This window comes from Pithys albifrons, chromosome Z (assembly GCF_047495875.1).
Source record: "Pithys albifrons albifrons isolate INPA30051 chromosome Z, PitAlb_v1, whole genome shotgun sequence".
Taxonomy (NCBI): Eukaryota; Metazoa; Chordata; class Aves; order Passeriformes; family Thamnophilidae; genus Pithys; species Pithys albifrons.
This window is the reverse complement of record NC_092497.1, coordinates 75301607-75320223: the sequence shown is the minus strand read 5'-3', so window position 1 is coordinate 75320223 and position 18617 is coordinate 75301607. Positions and strand designations below refer to the sequence as shown.

General features: G+C 38.6%; 1 protein-coding gene across 8 annotated transcripts in view; it reads right to left on the bottom strand.

The window, feature by feature from the left end:
• NTRK2 (neurotrophic receptor tyrosine kinase 2) overlaps window positions 1–18617 on the bottom strand; it is a 203902-nt gene that overhangs the window by 168840 nt on the left and 16445 nt on the right. For all 8 annotated transcript variants that reach the window (XM_071581437.1, XM_071581428.1, XM_071581433.1 and 5 more), the window contains exons 2-5: window positions 16699–16773; window positions 16414–16485; window positions 10677–10745; window positions 7105–7259 (exon numbers count right to left, since the gene is read on the bottom strand). In XM_071581437.1, the coding sequence (XP_071437538.1) occupies window positions 7105–7259; window positions 10677–10745; window positions 16414–16485; window positions 16699–16773 (371 nt within the window). The remainder of the gene's footprint in view (window positions 1–7104; window positions 7260–10676; window positions 10746–16413; window positions 16486–16698; window positions 16774–18617) is intronic.

Below are 18617 nucleotides of genomic sequence, written 5' to 3'. Positions count from 1 at the left end.
ATTTCTGTCAGGAGAATGAGTTATGTGGTAGCTCATTAAGCCACCCAAATATTTTAAAACATTAAAAGAAATCTGCCTCCAATCATTGCATGCCTAATTGTCACAGTTAGCTGGGAACCTCTACAGAAAATAATTAAAGCACAGTCTCAACCAAAAGATGATGACTCTAATTTAAAATATGCTTTCTCAGAGTCAATGCACACTTACTTTGCCTTTAAATGCTCCATCACTCTGTACTTAACCAAAATTGTTACTAGAAGCAAACTTCTTTACACACAGCCCGCATGTGCCACAGCAAAGACCATAAAACTCACCAACTCATTTTCACAACCACAGCAACAACACTGCCTCCACAGAACGCCCCCAGCTAAGGCTTCAAATGCCATCATGAATGCAGTGCAGGTGAAAACCAACAGCTGTGCACCCACCCAAATTCACTTGGACAGTGAGTTGTCTTCTGCAGTCAACCTGTACAGAAGCTCTGAAGGTTGCTCCTGATATTTCAAACCAGACAAAGGGCTTACATTTCCAAGGTTTATATCAGCCCCTAACTTTTGCCCAGAATCTTTCTTTTAAGGTTCCTAGGCATGACCTCAGTTTTAGTAAGAAGGTGCAGGATCTTGCAGCACCTGAGTTATTTAGTTGACCTTGTACACAGTATTGATATAAACACTTTGCAAGAATTTTCAGACCACGTGTTTCTACAGAGGCTATCAGCCCTACCAACACTCCCCTTTCTACTACTAGCAGTATCATTAAGGTACCCCGCTGTGTTTCCTGAATGGCTAAGGAGACTAAATTACATCTAGGGAAATTGTTCTTACCTAGCATTTAAGCTTCAGTTTACCCACAAAAGCTTTCAAAAGAAAACTAAAGACACATAGTGCAGTTGGGCTCAGTATGGCACCCACAAGGTTAACAGAAGAACTGAGAGCTAAAAAATCTTTGTAATGTAAGTTAACGAGACCTAAACTAGTTTATACAAGCTGCTAACAAAGGGATTCTTATTCCAAAGTCCATATAGTGCAGTTGCAATTCCTGTATCTGTGGAATTTCATGTGTGTCCAGAAAATACTGAAAATAATGCTGACCTATCTAATGTTGCAATATGATAAGCACATGATCCTGAAACAGGAATGTTTTCAAACAATATAAAACAGTAAAATTATGTGTTTCACTCTCAATATCACATATACCATATACCAAGTATATCAGGAATGCCTTCATGAAACATCTTCACTTCTAAAGAAAAAAGTACTTTCTTTAGACTCCAGAATACAGTTATCTAGTCATCAGTCTTCAGCCAGATAGACTGTAAGAACAAAGTAAGAATACCACCAGGAAAGGGTCAGATAGCTATTCTACTCAGTAGATCAGTATCCCACACTTAAACAGATGTGTCAAGTCAAGCATAGCGAGTACCTCTGCAAACCTGCACGATGTGCTGAGTGCAGGGACAACACTTGAGTGATCCAGTCACAATTCTTTTCCTTGGATAGTGCCTTACTTCTTTCTATTTCTAACATGTGCTGTATTACAAATCTGCTTCATTAAAATTAAAGCAGAACTTGAATCAGAATTACCAAACAAAACCCTGGGTTTTTAATATGCGTCATTCATATACATCACATATACTCATTTATCATCATTCACAATCTCTGATTTACGTATCATGTTGATCGTCATGTCAAAATATATGTATGAAGTTGATGGTTGATTCACAAACAGATAAACGTGTGTATGCTCATAAAGAAGTTATGTATATGTCTTTGAAATGAGATTCCTGTCGCCTTTCCACACTCCATAAATTATTGGTTGTGTTCACTTAAAAGTCAGAAAACTGCTGTAATTAAGTTTAGAAAATTTTAATGTAACTTAGGAGCAACAGTGAAACCCCAATCCTGTTGAAGCCTCATAAAAAAACCAAGAAGTTTGCCACCAAACATCATGTATCACATCTAGTTCTTGAGCCATAATAAACAGCACAGGTTAGAGAGCCCATGAAAGGTAAACATTAAGAACATTTAAGACTTTTTTTAAACTCACTTCATTCTGCCTATAATGTTCTCCTTCCAATAGTTTTATCTGTGAAATCTGGCTGATAATGGAAAAAATGTCAACACCCACTGGATTATGCCTTTGCTTGTGGTTTTTGACTGCATTGTACTATGATTGCCTAAGATCTAATGTTTATTTTATTGATTTGGTAATACCACAATCTTTTCTGCAAATTCAAAGAAACAAATATGTGAATCGTTCAGTTTGCCTTTTTACTCCTTTAGAAATTTTAACCACCTGCCTCCTGTCTGGTATTACCATTTACTTATTTACCTCTAGGACAAAATATCACCAGAAACACGCTGAAATGAAGGCAGATCCATTCCAGTTCATTTGCAGTGAGGTGAACGACTGCCTTTTAAAATTCATGGCTTTCCCCAACAAGCAAGAAATTAACAATCTATCACTTAAGACTGAAATTCTACATTACAGTGACTTCTAAAATTTTGTCAGTCATACACAAGAAGCAGTACTAAGAGCAACACCACAATACTTCATATGCAAGGGTGGAGACTAGTGGGTTTAGCTGTTGCCATGCTGGAATACTGCTTCTCAGTGAGGTAGTTATCCATCACTGCTTGAGGCAGGTAGAGACTGACTGTTTACTTCTGTTTCATGTATATACACACTGCTTTAATTTTCCTTCTTTCTGCATTAATATAAACTGCCTATATCGTACCCACAGTTTATGTTATTAGTTTTTTTCTTTCCGCCTCCTTACTCATTTCCCTGTCTGGTTGGGATGGGGAGGGGTGGAGCAGCTGGGTACACACCTGGCATTCAGCCAAGGTGAATCTACCACAAGGAGACAGGCAAAGAAAATGAGCACTCATAAAATCCCATAGTTCTCAGACCAGACAACAGTTTCAGTGACTGGCTGTATATATAAACAAACAGCCAGTCTGAATGTACCTTAGTTATATGCAAGTTAGTACATGGAAATAATTTGCAACATTCTTCCGTAGATTTTCACTAGAGTACATGACCAATGGCAAGAAAGGAGGTATCTGAAGAAACAGGACAAAAGAAACAAGAATCCAAAGCTGAATAAGCAAGCAAAATTGAAGGACTGATTAAGCACCATATCTGCATACATAAACATAAATTGGCTAGATAAGGTAAAATGCCATTACCAGGCTGAGATCTAGAGCAATGTGAAATCTGCACAGGACTGCAGAAACAGCTGTAGAAGCTGCACATTTCCACAAAACACCACAAGATAAAAAGACTTCTTTCAATATCACTGCAATGAATGGTGACAGCTGAGTAACTGAATCTACCAGAGAAAGCAAGCAACACATCAATAACTAGTCCCAAAGACATGGTCCTGCCTCCTTGGCATTCGGGTGATCAGCTTTCTTGGCTCCAGGTGATCTGCAGACTGATAGTCTTCTGGGTCTTTTATTCCAGGCATAGGACATGCCTTGCTTTCAAGGACTTAACACATCAGTGGCAATTGCCACCAGAGCTTACAGCAGTAGTAGTAGTAGTAACAAAGTTTTTACCTATTTAGTTTTCTTTATTGATTTTCTAATGCTATTTATCAACTGGAAACAGAAGAGGACATCACAAAGGTGATGATGCTATCCATGCCGTACAGACAAACAGCAAATACTGTGGAATTGGCAAAACTAAACACCACCACCATTTCTTTAGACAGGAGGCTCTACTGTGGTAGATGCAACCTGACAACCTTTGACACAGCAATTAAGTGTGAATTTAGAACTTGAAAGAATCTAAGAATTTTCATTATCTCCAAACACATTTTTCAAATGCAGTTGAAAAAAATATTTATTGATTGACACTTCTAATATTGCAGCTAGAAAGGATCTTCTAGATAGTGAGCATACCTGTATTTAAACCTCAAGAAAATAAATCACAAAGTTGATGGCATCTAAATTGCAATCAGTCTCAGCACATTACTGAACACTTCCACCATACAAACAATAAGTACCACAGAAATTTACTAATTTTCTCACCAATTAGTACAAACTGAAGCCTTATAATCAAGAAATGACAGTGGTCTCTACCTACTTCTCAGCAAGAGATACATTTACAGCACACAGTAGCAAGACGTTCTATTACCAAAACATTTACCAAATACTGTATAGGCCTCTTACTATACTAGTACAAAGCAATTCATAACACCTGAACATAAAGAAGAGTGCACATTTGCTTAGTTTCTAAATTTTAAAAAAAGTTAACCAACAAATTCAACAAGAAGACGGGATGAAGCCATTACATTAGGAGAAGAAAAAATAGAAAACATTTTATTTACAAAATGCAGAGGTCTACCTACCCAAAAATTTCTCTTGACATTAAAGGGAAATAAAAAGGTCACATAGTTCACAGGGAAAAATGTTCACATATGTCAAAAGCTAAATTTCTCTTCTATTTCAGTTCTTCCTATTAGCCTCTCAGAAGGTTCTAGTAATTAAATAAACGAGCACCATGATTGGTTTTGTTTTGAAACTAAATCTTGTCCTTTAAAATACACTGAAGTATCTTCAAAGATATTGAAAGCAACAACCACGCATTGGTATCTTCCAGAACACAGCCCCTCAAGATGGTCATTCCTTTTTTTCTGGGATTCTCTGCTCTGTGCTTAGGAAAAGGCTGTGTTGCCATCTTTATTGAAAACCTATGTCCTGCACTGGTTCATTTTGAAAAAAAAAGAAAATTAAGGGAAAAGAACCTCTACAAGATATGGGAAAAAAATTATATAAAGTTGGTGATATTTGGACCGTGAAAGCTAACATAAATTATTTGTAGACATGTGTTGACATTCACACAGATCTTCAAACAATGCATGTTTTCCATATGCAAATTGCAGATACTGAAAATTCCAATCCAAATGTTGTATATACTCACCTCTCCTCCTCATTTTCCTTCTCTACTTGGAAGTACCACCTTCCCTTGTCATGACAAGTACTTCAGTCAAGATATGCCCACAGGATGCATGCATGGGTACACACATATGCATCTACACAGCATCCAGAGGTCAGAGACAAGCCTGTTCTTACTGCAGATGGTTAATAAATCAGAGAAAGAACTAATGTCTCATAGGTTTAATTCTGGGTATTTAACATCAAAAGTTTTCAAAGGAAAATCCTAGCTCCCTGGTAGCTTATAGATGTGCCAGCCAAGAATGTTACGAAAGACTGTGATGGAGTTCCTTGTTTGCACCAATTGATCTCAGTCCAAGAGCAGACTGATCTCTCTACAGCCAGCACATTAATCTGCCCTCCAATCTATCCAGCTGGAGCAGAAGGTTCGATCCATTCAACACAGCTAGGTATCATCTCCCATTTCAGATAAATCAAATCCTGAAGCACACAGGACCAACTCCGCAGCTCACAAGATCCCCTAAATAGGTGGGGCTTTTTTTTTTCCTGCACCAGACACTTGCACTATTTTTGCCATGAATACATCACCACACCTGATCCCAGATGGAAGCTGGACACAAAACTAATAGCATGATACATGGCCACAAAATGCATCATTGCCAATAAATGCTGCACTTGTTGGGCCTGCAGTAGGTTCCCTCTATACCTGTTCTGTGCTGGCAGCTGCTGTCAAGAGGATCTCACACCCTCTGTAAAGGCAGTGGAGAAAAGGACACTTAATGAGAGAAGGTGGAAGAAGAAAAGGTATAATTTATCCTACTGTTCATCTTCACCTACAGCTTTCCCTTTTCAAATCAGACCTCCATAAAGGATGCCCTTGCTCCCTTTCCTTCTTGCCTGCCTGCTGCTGGGCACCCCAGCTCCCCACTATGCAAGGAATTCCAGAGTTCAGCAGATGTTAGAAACACCCTGTCTCTGCCCCTCAGAGGATGAGAAACCTCTTCAACTAGTAGGTGAAACCTTTCCCCAGCTGTCCCAAGACCATATACAGGCAACAATATTGTATATCAAAAAAAAGTAAGCAGATGCATTATTTTTACATTATTTTTTCACTGGCTCTGGATCCAAGATAACTGAAAAAAATATGCTGCAATATGCCACAGACCTAAGCTTCAAATAACTCTTTCATATAGCCTTTACAAGTGAATTCAGTAGAATTTTATTTGTGTGAAAAACAGAGCTAATGCTAATTTTTCTTGATTAGCAGGCAGTTGGATTTTCTTGCTGTGGTCCTAGTTTTAGAATCTGTATTTTTGAAGGAAAATAAAGACTTCATTAACAACAAATACTTGAAAAAAAATTCAAGTAGGTAAAATTTCATGTCTATTAAGCTTGAAAGCACCACTATTTAGTTCAACAAAGGCACACACGTTCTATATTAATTCTTGTGTGCTACCTATAACCAGTATTCTGTTTCCTTCCACTAGAATAAAGGCACATTTCTAAAGAATCAAGAGATTAAAAAAAACAAACAAACAAAAACCAAAATCAAACAACAACAACAAAAAAAAACAACAACAAAAACCCAACAAAAAACAGGTTGAAAGGTTTAGAGAGGAAACCTTACGAGGAGTGGCTGAGGTCACTTGGTTTATTCAGCCTGGAGAAGTGGAGACTGAGGGGAGACTTCATTGTGGTCTTCAACATCTTCACAAGGGGAAGTGGAGGGGCAAATACTGATCTCTTCACTCTTGTGACTAGTGACAGACTTTGAGGGAATGGCAGGAAGCTGACTCAGGGGAGACTTAGCTTAGACATCAGGAAAAGATTTTTCACCCAGAGGGTGGGTGACCACTGGAAAGGCTCCCCAGGGAAGTGGTCACAGTACCAAGCCTATCTGAGTTCAAGAAGTGTTTCAACAATGCTGACTGCCAGCACAGGGGCAGGAGTTGGACTTGATTGTCCTGATGGTTCCCTTCCAACTCAGCATATTCTAACATTCCATGATCCTATGAAGTTCCCAGAATTATTACAAGTGGCGTGAAAGAATACTCAGCTGTTAACTCAGTTGTTAATATCTCCACTGAAAACTTTTCCTTTAGAGTGCTGTTGTCATCCTGAGAGGTACCTTGTAAAAAACTACATTTGTTTTTCCTGGCTCACAATAATTTAGCAGTAGTTTTATGTTAAAGAATATTACCGCAGTTCGGGACCTTCATATCCAGCAAGGCTGTCTTCTTGTTGTTGTCATCCATGCAATATAAATCCTGAGTTTCAGTGGAAAACTTGGCCTCTTGAAATTTCTTGATCCACATGATTTCACAGGAACACTTGAATGGATTGTTCACCAATATCCTACAGCAAAAAAACCACTAATTTACTTAGAATGCAAAATGTGTCATGCATATAGAAAAAAAAGGCGCAGGGGGACTTTAGGCACTTAGCTGGGTGAAAGTAGAAGTTGAATCCTTTAGTTAAGAATCAAAAGGCATGCAACATTAGTAAACAGCACAATGCAAATTGCAAGTCAGTAACAGTTTCCATGTAAAGAATTAAGCTCTACATGCACCAAGGACCCAAACTCTCATAGGCAGGAGAAATTACACAGGGTATTTGAATACTATTTCCAATTCTTCAGGATAAATCAAGAGCACCTGGAGAACGGGTTTTTCTGTGAAGGTCCATTTTATTTCATAAATCAGGCAGAGATCAGAATTCCTCTCTTCTACATCTGAGTCTCTTCTCAGTTACCACAAAAATGATTTATTGCTGTGAGGTGGTAAATTCTTTTTAAAGTCAAACACTCTTGGATTGTATACATGCACTAACAAAGTCTAATAATAAAAAAGGATTATAGCTAATCTTCAAAATTCATCTACTACAACACTTACAGAAAATCTCACAGTAAAACCTAAGGTGTCAAGACTAGGCCTCACAAACGAAGATTTGGGAAGGGCCCTCCCCACATGGGTGTGCCCTTCCAGCCTGCGCAGTGGATTTTTTAGGTGAGGCACAGGTTGCGCGGAACTGGCTCACCCTTTAACTCCTCAGGTTCATCTGCCATGGCCGAGCGAGCTTGGATGGTGACAGTGAAGTCCTCAGGACTAGAACCTACAGCCCCCAGTATTCCCAGGAGGTCTCCCATCAAAGTACTAACCAGGGCTGCTCCTACTTAGCTTCCAAGATCTGATGGGATCAGACATCAGAAAACCTCAGGTAATATAATGAAAAAATATTAACTTAAAAAATTACCCTGAAACAGTAATGGATACGGTACACTGCATAGAATTTACTTGAGATTTAACAAAGGGGGTGAGCAAGTGACTATTTAAGACATTTCATTACAAGCAGAACGATCGTTCTTAATAAAGTTTCATGGGTATTTTTGATATACAGAAGCTCAAGTTTCTCACAGAATCTATGCTCATAAATGCCTCCTAAGGACACGAAGTGTGGAAATCACAAAAAAATCAGTTTATCAGAGCCATAACCTGTTCCCCAAAAGCTATCTCAAGTTCTTTGAGGATTAACAACTGCGTGAAGCACCCTCAAAAGTCTCTGAAGAAACAAGTCATCTGCTGGACTTTAACACCACCATAACACATACAAACACAGTCTTTTTCTCCCACTCTTATATCCCACGCTAAATGCATCAAGGGTGGTAGGCAGATCATAGGCAGGATGCTTGAGGCATAATGGCGCTCTACAGACACGTGTGAAAGAAAGAAACTGAACTAGCAAAAGCAAATTACGAGTCTTTACCTTGTTTGCTGTAATTTTACAGCTGCAGTTTGTTCTAAACACCTGGTAAATATCCTCTACTACCCTAGCCTGAATCTTTTGTCTCTTTAGGTTTCGATTTGATCACAGCTAGGCTTCGCAAATGAAGGTTTGGGAAGGACTTTACCCACACTTCCTGCAAGCGCGCTGGTGGCTAAAAAGGCACAGTGGAAAGTCTCCTTAGGTGATATTCGTGAGGAATGGTTCTTTCTGTGTTGCCTTTCCTCCTTGAGACTGATTCTGCGTGCATTCTCAAAGGAAGCAGTAGCATCTTGAATGGGGTGTCTCCATGTCTCCCAACTGGAAGCCACAGTGGACCATTGGAGTTTCCTTCTCCTAGGATGGTTGAAGGGGGACTAGCGATCCCATCCTGCCCATGGACACACTTTGTCTGACCCTTCAGTTGAGACCTGTCTGGCATGGGAGACCCTACCGGACGCACAAACCACCGCCAGCATAGCACACAACCTCATGAGGTCATGCAAGATTCTCCCCCATGACAAGGGGGTGGCCATGGAGAAGACATTTTGATTTACAAGAGTACTAACAGTACAAACATACTTGTTTGTCAGACTTTCTTCAGAAGTTCTTCAAGCTATTTATGGCAACATTTTTATCGCAGATTTCTCTGCTAACACTCTTCTTTCTCTCCTGTTTCTGATCTTTCACCTATGTATTAGCTACTTATCAACACAAATGTTCAACTACACTGATTTTATCATCAGTTTCCTCCCTTCAGGCTCTGCTTTTAACCCTTCACTTTCTTATCCTTACTTTCCTGCACCACTCTCCCCTCTTTCTCCACCTCACATCTGTTTATCTCACTTCATCACAATGTCTTTTTGCATAACTTCAGTTAATCTACTTCTCCACTCCCTTTCACAAGCCCACAATGCTCTACCTCAATTTTGTATCCTTTTTGTCTCTTAGCTTGTACCTCATCACACATTGCGTCCATACCTTAAACACTACTTTGTTTAACCTTCACACAATCTATCTTTCCCACATCTGACTCACTCCCAGTACCATTCCCCTGCTGTTTCATGCAGAACTAACAGACCAACACAGGACATGGAACAATGGGAGAGCTCTGCAACTAGCTAGTCTCCCCTCAGAGTGCTCAGCGACCACCAAGTTAAGAAAGAAAATTCCAGTTAGCAATGTTCCTTAGGCTGTAAAGAAAATAATTATACCAACTTCATTACCAACAAAACATACCCAAGAGGCATAACCTCATTTTTTTGGCACTAAGATTTTCTCATTTCACTTTTCACATAGTGAAGTTCACCAGAAGAGGTCCAGGATTCCATGTCTGGTGTTGCATACTTGGAATGGCACTTGGGACAACTTCTGACTCTGTTCTGAGCTCCAGGAGAGCAATTTCCGGTGCAGCCCCAGCCCTCCTAATGCTTCTGCAGGCTCTCCACATACTAGCAGAGAATGTACAAGATGACTAAAATTTTGGAGCATGTACCAATAAAGAAAATCTGGTTGACGTAACAGAATTAAAATAAATAAATACATTCACCAGTGCTTTCATTACTAAATTATTGTATAAAGCACAGTGCAACTCAATGAATTGAAGAAAATAAAACTATTCTTCGATAGCCAACCATAAGTATAGCAGCTGTAGGGCTCATATATGAGAGTGAATTTTCACTTGAAGATCTGTGGGAGACTGTATTTTCAGTAGTTCAAATATTTAATCCAAACACTAGCAGTTTTGTGTGAAACAATCTCACAATAAAATATCTTAAAGCTGAAGGAAGAGGTTATTTTGACCTCTACATTGTTTTCAAGTATATACCTGACCTTCTTGAAGCTCTGGAGTGAAATTATCCCTGAATTTAAGTGTCCGGCCTTGATGCATTCTTTGGATCAGAATTTCACCCCTAATCCTTGATGTACCTCTACCTTCAACAGAAAAACTTCTAAGTCTTGTTCTTCCATTTCAGCCAAAAATAAACTTTATTTTAAGAAATGACAACTTACAGATCAGACAAACCCAGATGGCGAAAAGGCTTCTTGGACAAACTTGAGAACTTGTTTCCGGATAAATTGCTGTGGAAAAAAAAGAAAGATTGCATTAATTAGAATTGCTTCTTCTTACACTGAAAATACACTTTCCATCTCTAAAAAAAAAATTAAGAACTCAAACTAGCTCTAAAAGTCCATTGACTTCAGTTGTAAAAAGACAGTGTTTGGTATTAGTTTATGGTTTGAAGGGTTGCAAAGGTTTGAATACAGAATGCATCTAAAGTCAAATACATTCAAATCAAACTCAATAGGGATCAATATTTTCACTTTTAGCACTTTGTTCACTGAAGAAAAGCAGCAGATTTAACTGTGTTTCAAAGTATTTTGTAAAGTCCAGGTGTTAATTACATGCTCAATTTATTCATGTGAAATGGGTGTATTCCCTTCTTTGATGCTGCACCAAACTCTGTACTCACATAAGCCCTACTCACATGCTAGCACATATCCGTATCAGAGCCATTCAGTTGTTCTTTTCAAATTGCATGTACAATACGCACCCACATGGAAGATCAAAAGGAAAACTGTAAAATGCATGTATTGGGCTTTTTTATGTCAATTAAGCATTTACGGTTTCCAGAGGTAATTAAGTGAAAAGTCCTCTACCATTTTGCAGAGCAAAGAAATGTTCACCTGGACTAAAAATGTTCTTCCTCTCATAGGCTTATAAAATTGCTTTCTCCAACTCGAACAAAATAATGCTGGCCTTCTACAGTCGTATCAATCTACCAATTAAAGATAGTGAGAGCAGTGAACTATAACTGCCAGCACTAAAGTGAAAATCAGAGTTATGAGCCAAAATACCATGAGTATTAAATAGTATCATAAAGGCACCATAAAGGCTTCACACTTAAAGTTGCATTGCATTTAAAACCAGGGATTAAATATATATATTTTTTTAATCTAACTAGAGAACACAGTGCTTACTTCCCAACTTTCAGTCCTTCATCTCTGAGTACAATATAATTTTCACAGAAATTGTAAGTTGGATCCTCTGTAACTTTTTGTAAGAGAATCTTTAAGAGATTGTATTTACTACATTTCATCATGGATTTCTTCTGGCAAACAACCTGAAGTTTACAGACTGACTGGTCCTTATATGTAAGTACAAAACAACTGAGCTACAATCTCATTAGGCAGATGTATTGGATTGCTTATGGCAGATGTTGGTGGAAATGTCTCAAGGACCCTGATTGGATATATGAGCATTAAAGTACAATTTGTATATAGAACAGAAGTTTTGTTTGGACAAAACCTGACATTATATTTTTTTCCCTAATGCTCTGTGTTGGTAGGTTGAATAAAAGAAGTTTGATGCCTCTATCAGCTTGGGCTTTTGCCTTGAGCAGTGAGACACATCAAAGCCCATCCCTCTATGGGATACTCTACACTTAGCATGCAAAATAATCCTTCCAGTTCTGACACTGACAAGCAGCACTTGAAGATGCCTCTGTGCCATTACCAAGTAAGGCATACATCTGCCTCTCCTACCTGCATAGCAACTAAATCCTACCTTTCCCAAAAGACAATCAGAATTACAGTAGGCTTTACTTGTAGACCACTGTTATAAATTTATCACCTTCAACAATACTTTGACAGGAAATTTAATTTTATGTATATTTTTCATTAAATGATCGCTTTATATTGACTACAGAGATGCCTGCTGCAGTCTCCTTAATTCATGTTAAGTGAAAAATCACTGCCATGCTTATCTTGAAGTAGTTAAGGACCACACTTTCATGGAAAGAGAATACTAATTAGTTCCCCAATTTAACTACATATAAAAAGTTCATGGTGAACAGCCCAAAGGAGATTCATCTGGGGTTCTAAAGACTGTTTTCTTAAGGAAACAACATGTCAAAAATACAGAACGTGGCTCTAAAGCTATACCTAAGGATAGGATGCAATTCAGTCAAAAGCATGCCTTTTATTTTACATAGAAATATCAAGCTTGTTTTAAACTTGCTAGCCCTAATTCAGCTAAAAGTAAACCTGTGGCAAGATGAGGAGAGCAAAAGCAGACTGAGAAGACACATAAAAATTCATAGACCTAGTAGCATAGGCACAGCTCTACCATCTGTAGCACTTCTCCCAAGGGGAGGCAAGAAAGAGCAGGAAACAGATCTAAGGAGAACAGGGGTAAAGATGTGAAGAAATGGCCATTGTGCTACACTCAGTCTCCCTCCACAGGCAACTGCCTGCTCTACCTATGTCTGGACCCAGCCCTGTGTGCAGAAAGGTACATCTCAAGTGGTTGCATTTGGCTGCCTTACCTAACCTGAACAGTGTAGAGATACAAGGTGATCTTAATACCTAGCGTGTATATATATCACACTCACAAATCTATGATTCAGTAACACAGTTAGACGCAGATTGGCACGTAACAACAGCTATTTTTTTAAAGTTTTTTCTAAATATGCACTTCCTGTCAAATTTGTTTTTAGATTTAAAGGCACTGACAATATACTATGCATATGTAATACACAGGTCCATTAGAACTGTTAGCAGCAAATAAGCTTATAAAATGCAACACTACTAAAATGCAACTGTCAGCTAATTTGAGTCTAATGTCAATAAAAACACTAAAATTAGATGAGCAAGGCTATTAATTACACTTCAGTAGTATCTATTAGGGCATTTATTTTCCTGTTGTTTAAGTTATTAAATTTTCTCATCATACATACCTCTAGAAAGATACTTGAGCTACATAAGTTTCACCAAGAAAATAAGATAATAACCAAAAAGGGCTTAAGGAAATGTGTATTAATAAATTTCTTTTAAACTGATACTCTTGCATGATTCATAAAATAAATACTACTTTCATTTAATAAGAGCCCCTTAACTACATTAAAAAATTTTTCATAGACGAAAAAATGAGATGTAATAGTATCACTAGTAAAATTAAAGCTTATATAGTTATATCAGTCTTCAGAAAAGTGTTTGGAGCTTTTGTTTTCTTTATGGAATAGTAACAAATTTGTTTCAAAACAAAATGTAAGATTTCTAGAAAAACTGTATTCAGAGTTTACTCTTGCAAAGTGAAATTATTTCAGCTCTTAACAGTTTTCACTGTCCTAACCATACCATGAGCCATATCTCATTCCCAGTGCAGTCAACAAGACTTTTATTGCTGATGACAACAAGGCATGATTCACTGGGGCTTTCAGAAACATTTAAGCATGCATAAAGACTTTTCAGAGAAAACAAACAAACATATTTTGCAGGCATAAGAGGTCAGCCTTGGTAAAAAATACCTCCATACTTACTGCTTTGTTCTGTGCATCTAGAGCAGGTGGTGCCACTTAATATTTTTCATCTTATCTGGGCTTATCCTGTGTCTGCTAACATTACTAAATCCCCACCAAAAGAAAACACAGTACAAATCTGGATGAGCTCATTGTTCACAATGTAAGTATTTTAGATCAAGAATCCATGTACATCAATTGAACAGATGTCATGTCAGTCTAATCTGTTTCTAACGAGGAGCTTCATGAACTACAGCTCTAGCAAAGCCTGCTTACCAACAGATACGTAGCCCCCATTTGATTGTATTCTCCAGTGGAAGTACTTCCTATGGCTGAAGTATTTTAGAGGTGTCCCATTCAAGTGGGTTCTGTAAAACCTAGCAGGTTATATATACAAAATCATACTTTTTCCTTCAGTGATAACTTTAATAGGGTCTTCGTCTCCCTGTTCTGCTCAATGGTCAGTTTTCTGAAAACTGGTCAGTTTACCTACACAAGTTTTGCTTAGAAGCAACCACTGGGGACAGAAAGACTATATGACTGCATGAAACCCATTTCCTTAAGACAAGTGGCAGAAAACCCTCTCAATTCCACAAATTTACTCATCTTCTGTGGTGTCTACTTGCCCAGACAGTCAGGAAGGTCTTTCAAATATCTTTTCAAATAATAGAATAGTTTGGGTTGAAAGAGATCTTTAAAGGTCATGTAGTCCCATTCCCCTGCAATGTGCAACTAGACCAGGTGGCTCAAAATCCTATCCAACATGACATTGAATGTTCCCAGGGCTGGGGCATCCACCAGTACTCTGGGCAACCTGTGCCAGTGCTTTAACACCCTCATTGCAAAAAACTTCTTATATCTAACCTAAACTGACCTTCTCTCAATTTCAAAACATTATTCCGTGTCCTACTGCAATGATGTTCCTTTTCAGTCTTCTCTTTATTGCACTGAACAGACTCAGGCTCTGAGTCTCCTTAAATTATTTGCTTTACAAGCTCCTTATAGCTCTTCTCTGTAGTATCTTTCAAGATGAGTAATTTCAGTGTCCTAACCTTTACAAAGTATTCTGATAGATTCCTTCCCAGGCACTAATGTCATCGGAAGAAAATGTAAAAGCATAACACAAAATTCCTTTTGATTACAAAATTGGATTTGCTTTTTCTGCCTCACTGAACTGAGATTCTGGGCCAGCACAGTCACTAAGTCTTTCTCTGCAAATGTGCCTTTCAGACAGTAGGTTCTTATTGAGTATTTCTACTGGTATCGCATATTTCCACAGCCAGTGCATGTGGAGTGTCATATTTTATAACTGTAATTCACCAAGCAATTTTTACACAGGTAAACACATAAATTTACTATAGAAGATTATTGCCCTATGTAACACCTCACAGATTTCCAAGATCTTGTTCACACTCCTCCAATGAATGTTCTGTGTTAAGGATGGCATTTAATGTTTAGGCAGAAGCAGACATCCATGTCCACTTCCTTACATGAATTAATTCCTGTTCTTTGGAAAACTCAACTCAGAAAGCGATTTTCATCTCACGAGCAAAACAATCAACCCTGTGTTCTCTTCAACAGTTCTTCCCTCTTACAAAGAAATACCTTACAAACCCAAGGCTTGGCATTATGTGTGTCCAATCTCATGTGGATAAAAGCACAAAAGTCATACTAAAAGAGAACTTTGATCAGTTCAGCCTCTGCTTAATTTAAAGCATAAGAAATCTAGAAAGACACAGTCAAAAAGCTGCACAGGCATCAATTCTGCTTCCTGAAGTTTATGAACTACAAATTGCATTTGGCTGTGAAAGCAACTTCTTCCCTATATTATGCTTTGGGTGCATTAGTTTAGTGAGTGAGCTTTTAAAGTGAATCTTCTGATCACTCCCAGCACTTCATTTCACAGTCTCTAGGCACAGGCACTGTTCAAATTGTATTTGATGTGCTTCAGGTATGCACCTACTGCACTGCAGCTGCTCTTGGACATGGGCAGAGTGCTAGAAGTTGGACTCTTAGTGATCCTTGTGAGTCCCTTCCAACTCAGCATATTCTGTGATTCTGTGCTTCTGTGAAAATATGTTAAGCCCATCAAATCAGACTAGAGTCAAAACCATGTCAGTGAGTGTGATGCACAGTGCGGACATCATACCCTCAACAGAGACATTCTTTGTGATACACAACTTACCATGAAAGATACAGCCAAAGTCCACTGTAAGAGACAAGATAAAGGACTGCATGGTCTTTTTTACCACCCCACATTGTGTCCTTATGATCTGCCAGTTCCTTACCAAGCGTATCTTATTTAAGGTCAGTTAATGATAGACGATCATTGTAAGTCTCACTTGTTAAAGTGCTTTATGAAAAAAATAGTAAGACATAGAAATAACAATAAATAATTTCACATGAGTTAGGCAGTTTTGACTTAGAAGACAGAAACTACTCTTACTCACATGTATTGTAGGTTCACGTTTTTCACAAATGCCTGATGGGACAGAAATCTTAAGCCTGAATCCACCACAGTCCTGGGAAAATAATTAAAACTGTTGTAATATTTGAATTTCATTAAAATATAACAGAAAGCATATTAATTGTTAAAATAAGAGTTTGGGTGAAATCTCAGCAAGGCTCAACTGCAAGAGTTACAATTTTCCTCACTAACATACAAAGTCTCCATATGGTTCCATTAGAGAGTTACAGAAAAAGATAGCTTTATAAAATAAGTATTCCATACTCACAGATTTCTAAGTCCAACATAATATCCAACTTCATTGTCATTGATACTTTCTAATTTTCCTTGGTTTGCAATGTAACTGTTGAAAAAGCAAGACAGAAAAAAAGTATGTAAATAGCTCTTTCCGGGACTTTGACCATTCACAAATCATGCACTGACATCTGCAAGTCAGTAGTGACTGCTGACCTACTGCAATTAGTAGTGTATGTATGCATATGGCAAGGCTTCACAAATGAAGATTTGGGCAGGGCTCTCCCCCCATGGGTGTGTCCTTTGAGCCTGCACAGTGGATTTTTTAGGTGAGGCTCAGCGTGCGCAGAACTGGCCCCACCATTTAACTCCTCAGGTTCATCTGCCATGGCCGAGCGAGCTTGGTTGGTGACAGTGAAGTCCTCAGGTCTAGAACCTGCAGCACGCAGTATTCCCAGGAGGTCTCCCATCCAAGTACTAACCAGGGCTGACCCTGCTGAGCTTCCAAGATCTGACGGGATCAGGAGTTAGGGTGGCATTTAACTACCTTGCAATTAGTAGTAAGTTCTAGCCAAACCATATACTGAGCAAAAGTACTCCTTAAAATCTTCCTCACCATTTAAATGGTACTTTGTGGGACAGGGCTGATGGGGAACTGATGAGTTTTACACAGAGGAAAATGAGGAAAGCAAGTTAACATGAAGGCTGAATAAGGCTGCATTACAGCATCACCATTCACCAAGGCACATGTCCCTACCTCATGGATTTAACAACAGCAGAGAGGCCAACTTCAATGGCAGTAGTGGAGTTATCCTCATTTGTATTGAGGGAGGATCAGACCACCCTAGCCTTTTTTCCCATGTTGTTAATTTAATCACTTGTTAAACTTACTTTCTCCTTGACACAAAGTAATTTCAGTTCTTTTTACAAGGTGTGGCAATGGCAAAGCCAAGGAAAGAGAGGCTGTACTTCATGATGCTATATACTGAAGCAGAAAATAAGAGAGGAGAAACAGCCATGACTAGACCAATGCACTGAGTTAACTCACATACCATTAATATCTGCCTGAACCCCAAAAGGATGTGTGTATGAGAGCTGGTCCTTTGTATTATCCCCATGTGAGATCTATGCGATAGTTTTGGCCTTTGGTTTTAGCTAGGCCTAGATTAGGCCTTACGTTTAGTAGGCTCAGATAGTGTTACATAGATTAGAGAGGACAAGGATCACCTGACTTAAGTAACCAAAGAGATATTTCATATCATTTGACATTAAATCAGGTACAAAAGGAGGTGTAGGAGGTGTCTAATTCTCTTGTCCCTTCATGGCTGAGTGTTGAGGGGACTTGCTATCACTGTGCTGGGAGTGATAGGCCTCACCGCTACTTGCAGCTGTTCTAGTTCAGGAAGTAAACCTTTTTTTCCCCTTACATTATTGGTTTTTTCTCCTCTCATGCTGGGTGTCTCTTGGGAGGCATCTTTCGGGGTGTTATACGGGTCTGGGTGGTGAAATCTGTATTACTGGTTGGGTGACTCGGTGTGGAGTTATTTGTTGTTTCTTCCTACCTTTTTATATATTGTATTTGGCTTTTAATTTTCCCTCCTCAGTGTGAATATAAAAAGCTTGCCATTTTAAGTTTAAGTTTTAGGGGGTTTTACCTCCCTTTCCTTCAGGGTTAGGAGGCTCTGATTCTGTGGTTGTCGCTTGACATTTTGCCAGCTCAGCCAAACACATCTATGAATAACCAGTGACATCTCACACTCTGGAAATTAAAATGTTCACAAATAATGCATTGTTACCTCTTCTGCAGCAAGAAAGAATTTCACAGTGCAAATGATGCAGTCTAGAAAGAGGAAATTGGTGGAAAATGCAATTCTTCTGACACTATGGCCAGAAAAGTATGCCTGATTTAAGAGATGCCTTGCTAGAAAGTCCATGCATTTCAAAATATAAGCC